This window comes from Acomys minous (assembly GCF_964271855.1).
Source record: "Acomys minous genome assembly, chromosome: 7".
Lineage (NCBI taxonomy): Eukaryota > Metazoa > Chordata > Mammalia > Rodentia > Muridae > Acomys > Acomys minous.
Genome location: NC_140488.1, coordinates 92,678,690 through 92,683,590, shown reverse-complemented (window position 1 = coordinate 92,683,590; position 4,901 = coordinate 92,678,690). Strand labels below are relative to the sequence as shown.

Here is a 4,901-nt window from a genome sequence, read left to right as displayed (position 1 = left end):
TAATAAGCAGCAGTGCCTGGCGTCCACACAAGGCCTCTAAGAGTATCTATTCTGATATAGGAGATATGATGTCGATTCTATACATACACCATAAATCAGAGATGCATTGAGCTTTTCATCCAAAATACTGCAAACAAAAAGAGACTGAGGAGCTGACTCAGCTCAGGGATTGGTTCAGAATAATGGCTACCTTTCCAGAGGACCTGGGTTTTTCCAGTATCCAATTCACAACCATTTGTAACACCAGTCCTAGGAGATCTGACACTGTCCTCAGGACTCCATGGATACCAGACACACAATTTATACACAGACAGTGCAGACAAAATACCAATACCCATAAAATAAAATATTAACAAAAAAATAAAACAGTGCAAGTAAGAAAACAGTATATCTGCCTCTTCGAAGCCCTGGTAGCAGGAAAAAAAAAACCTAAAAGTATCACAGTAGAATTTTATATTATTCTATATAAAGAAAAAAATCTGTTAAAAAAAAGACAAGACCAGGTGTGGTGGCACACATCTGTAATCTCAGCCTTCTTGAGGAGGAGTTTTTATGCTGGCCTGATCTACAGAGTATGTTTCAGACCAACCAGCACTAACTGCACAGTAAAACTTGGCCTTAAAAGATTAAAAAAAAATGCCACCACAACAAAAGCTCACATAAAAGAAAACAAAAATCAAACCAAAAGGCAGTAGGAGGAATCAGGATGGTCTACATAATGAGGCATTGCTCTACTGTTCAGAAAAGGACAGATTCATCACCAGTAAGCATGCAGTAGAATACATGCTTTCTCAAAATTTATTCAGTTCCACTCATAATAGTATCAAAAATATGAAATATCTGGTAAAAATCAGAGAGGGAAAAACACTGTGACATACATTAAAAACAACAAAATAATACCAAGACAATTAAAATAACATATACAAATGATTTTTATAGCTCAGAAAATCCATTATTGTTGAAATAAAAGTATATGTGTACACAAAGAGGTGAATACAACATTCATAGAAGCATTCTGTGAAATAGTCCCAGAAGGAAACAGAAAGTCATCCCTTATGCAGTGGAGTAATGAAATGTATTTAGTTCTTGGCCAACAGAATGGAAGGAGCCAGTGTGGGGGGTGGAAGTGGGGGTGGACCATTTGGTCTTGCCCATGCTAGTAGAATTTTAGCTAAATGGTCCTTGTCTCTTAGCAACCTGAGAAATCCTCCGAAAACAAGAAGTTGAGGCTGGGGCAGTTGCCTCAGTTCCAGAGGTACCATGGGGGAGCAATGGCTGCCATGGAATCGTCCCCGGAAGGTACTTCAGCCAATGCCTCTGGGCATGACCTGCAAACCCTGGTTCAAGGACAGGCTGCCTTCTAAGTGTTTTCCAAAGCACAAACGGGAAGAACTGAAGTTCCCTACTTCTCTGGATGGCCGACGTTGGGTGTTTGTGAAGAAAGGGCTGGATGATTTCCGGAAGGGCTGTCCGCCTTGTGATAATATGACTTTTCGTGGCTCCAAGGAGGGCTTTCTCCCTACTATTTCTCATGGAGTCCGCCATGGATCCAGAAAGAAGCAGCAAAAACAGTACCAGGATTTAAGCCTGTTTTCTTCATTGTCACTGGCCCAGCAAGCACGCAAGAGCTTTGTGGAGAGAACCGAAGCAAACTTGACCCAGAATCCCTTGGCTTTTTGCCCCCTGGAGCAAGCTGTTTCTGAAGATCTCTTTTTAAATGTGCTGGAAACTCTTGACCCTGACCAGAAGTTGGAGGAGAAATGGAATTATTTTGAGAGGCACAGCGAATCTATTAATCTGTCTACTGAGGCTGAGACAAGCCCTGAAGAAACAGTTGACATGGAGCCTGAAGAAACTCCTGAGCCACGTAGATATCGTATGGTTTTTGAAGACGAGGCCTCAAAAGAGGAATCAGAGGAGTCCGTTTATTTCCAGTACATACCCAAAGGAGTCTATGACTTCTGTGAATGGGTTGATTCATTTGGAGACTTGGGCATTGACGAAGATTTCATGATGAAGCAATTTGACATCGGCTATGAGTGCAAACCGGTCTATACAGACTCTGCCATCAGGAAAATCAGCCTGCTTCCTTCTGAGCTCAAGTTCTGCAGGAGGCTGAGCAAAGTGAAGGAGATCAGATTCTCTCTACAGGAGTCAAACTTTGAAAGGAAACTCCGAAAACCACAAGATCCTTACAAGCCTACCAGGGATAAGATTCGATATGGAGCGTGGTACCTGAAACCGTATCTGTGGAAAAAGCTAGTAAATGATGAGCCTCTGCTGGATCCTAACGACTTAATTGAATTTCAAGGTAGAAGGCCTCGTAAATCAGACATCATTGAAGACCTGTATGGAACAATCGCCTTTAAGGATTTCATCATAAGCAAAGGCTATAATATGCCAAGTATCCTTGAGAAATTGTTTGTGAGGAAAGGATGGGATTATGACACTATCAACACTCCAATACCAAGAGTATTAAAAGCACATGAATTGATCATGCAGAAAAAAGATGAAGATTATGATGATGAAAACGACGACTAAGTGGTTTCCCATTCCCATTTTACTTGACTTTATTCTGTTCTCATTTCAAATATTGAACATGATGAAGATATCACCATAAGCGAACATCATCTTGGACAATATAAATGTTACATTTAATATTTATAAACATTTCTTAGTGACTCAAATAAAATTCTGTGCCTGAACCAATATTTCATCAACTACAAGATCTACACTCATATTTGCAGTTCTCAAATTTATTTACAATTGATAATATGCCATTGTTACATCAGTTACATACAAGAATAAATAAAAATACTAATAAAAGCAGAATTGTTACTCTTTAAATTCGGTGGTATACATTACAACACAAGATAAATCTTAAAACATTTGTTTCTATAAGAGAAATTTTCCATATCTTCAGCTAAATGAAAATTTTAAGGAGATAATTATATGACTATTTTAAGATTTACTTATGTACATGAGTACTCTATTTCTATATATATTTGTTTGCATGACTGAAAAGGGCATCAGATCCCATTATAGATGGTTGTGGGCCACCATGTGGTTGCTGGGAATCAAACTCAGTACCTCTGGAGGAGCAGACAGTGCTCTTTTAACCCCTCAGTCATCTCATCAGCCCCCACAATGATTATTTCTTAACCAAACTTTAAGCTACAATGGAAATAATGTCTGTATTCTTGTTCTTCATTCTAGTTTGATTCTTTTATGAAAAATTTTATTTTGTTTTTAGTCATATGTATGTGAGTGTGTCTATGTAAGTAACATGGGTAGATGCACAAGAAGAACTTATGCATCAGATTCCTGGAAGTGGGGTTACAGGTGATTGTGAGTCATCTGTTGCAGGTTCTAGGCATCAAACTCAGATCCTCTGGAAGAATCATACTCTCTTAACTGCTGACTCATCTCTCCAGTCTTGAGACTTTTGAGAGGTAACTACATTTAAAGAATTTAGTTTTAGGTTCATTTTGAACTTTTATATATACAAACACTCAAAGCACATGTTTAAAGCAATGGACATTTTCTATTTGTATGTGTACGGTGGTAACACTTAAGATGTAATACTTTCAGTATTATAACCATTTTCAGAAATAGAGTTTACAAATAATTAAAATATTCTCACTCTTAATTTTTATTTTGTGCAGAAGTTTTTTTCTACCTTGTCTTTTGAATTGATATGCCATGCTTTTCATGTCATATCTAAGAAGTTAATTCTCATATCAATATCAAGGAGATTTCTTCCCATGTTCTTTTGTTTGTACTAGTAGTATTAGTGTTTTTAGGTGCTACATTTACATCTTTAATCCATTTTATGCTCCTCCCTTCACGTTGTGACAAGTTCAGAGAACAAACTGGAAAATGGGTACATATTTGTTGAAAGAAGAAATAAGGAGGAACTATATTACAATGTAAGTTTTATTGTTGTTTTTCAAACATTTCTTCACATTTTAACAATTCAAACACTTTCTACCTTTATCTCCTCTTAGAAAAACTTAAATTCTCCCTGTTGCTGGTGATTTCTCCTTCCCCAAAATTATTTTCCTGAGTGACCAGAATTGATGAGTGTCTCCTAAGTTAGATTACATCGGTTTCTCATCATTTTCACTCTAAGTACAAAAAATGCCTGGTTTTTGTTGTTGTTGTTGCTGGTGACAGTTTGTTGTCTTGTCTTTCAATGACAGAGTCTCACTATATAGCTCTGACTGCCCTGAAACTCACTATGTAAACGAGGCTGGCCTCCAACTCACAGAGATCTTCCTGCCTCAGACGTCCATGTGCTGGGATTAAAGGCGAGTGCCACTATACTTGTATCAGGTGGTTTTAAGATTATGTAGGGAATTTCGTGTGTTAATCATCCCCATTCATCTTCATACACATCACTTTGATTTTACGTAACGTCACATATTTCAAGGTACAGATGTATAGATTTCCTTAAAATTAGTTTCAGTTGATTCCAGGACAGCCAAGGCTACACAGATAAACCCTGTCTTGAAAAACAAAAGTTTCAGGTAAATTTAACAGTAGTTGAGAACATGCCAGCTGTCAGTGACTCCCTGCAAGAACAGTGTTCAGCAAAGGTGAGAAAGGAGGATAACTCTCCTATTTTACCAAAATTACAATTAAAAGCTATATCTTTTTATATTCTAAAAATTCATTCAAGTGTATGAACTCTTCAACAGCATATAGCACCACATTCTGGGAACAAAAATATTTCAGGGAATACTTACTTTTCCCCTGTGGCTATGAGACTTTGAACTTCACAGAGACTGTTTCTTCAGGTATAAAATGAAAATCATACTTAACATTAAAAATAAAAGTCATTTTGATGAGAATGGAATTTTCATGGTTGCCTAATGCTAATGACATCATAGAACTGACAC

The 4,901-nt window shown here is 37.4% G+C and overlaps 1 protein-coding gene across 1 annotated transcript; it reads left to right on the top strand.

Annotated features, from left to right (window-relative positions):
• The first annotated feature begins 1,210 nt into the window (after positions 1-1,210).
• Positions 1,211-2,797, top strand: LOC311601853 (protein FAM47E-like). Its single transcript, XM_084789564.1, has one exon. The coding sequence runs from the start codon at positions 1,261-1,263 to the stop codon at positions 2,539-2,541; it is 1,281 nt and encodes a 426-aa protein (XP_084645690.1). The 5' UTR covers positions 1,211-1,260; the 3' UTR covers positions 2,542-2,797.
• Positions 2,798-4,901: the final 2,104 nt, after the last annotated feature.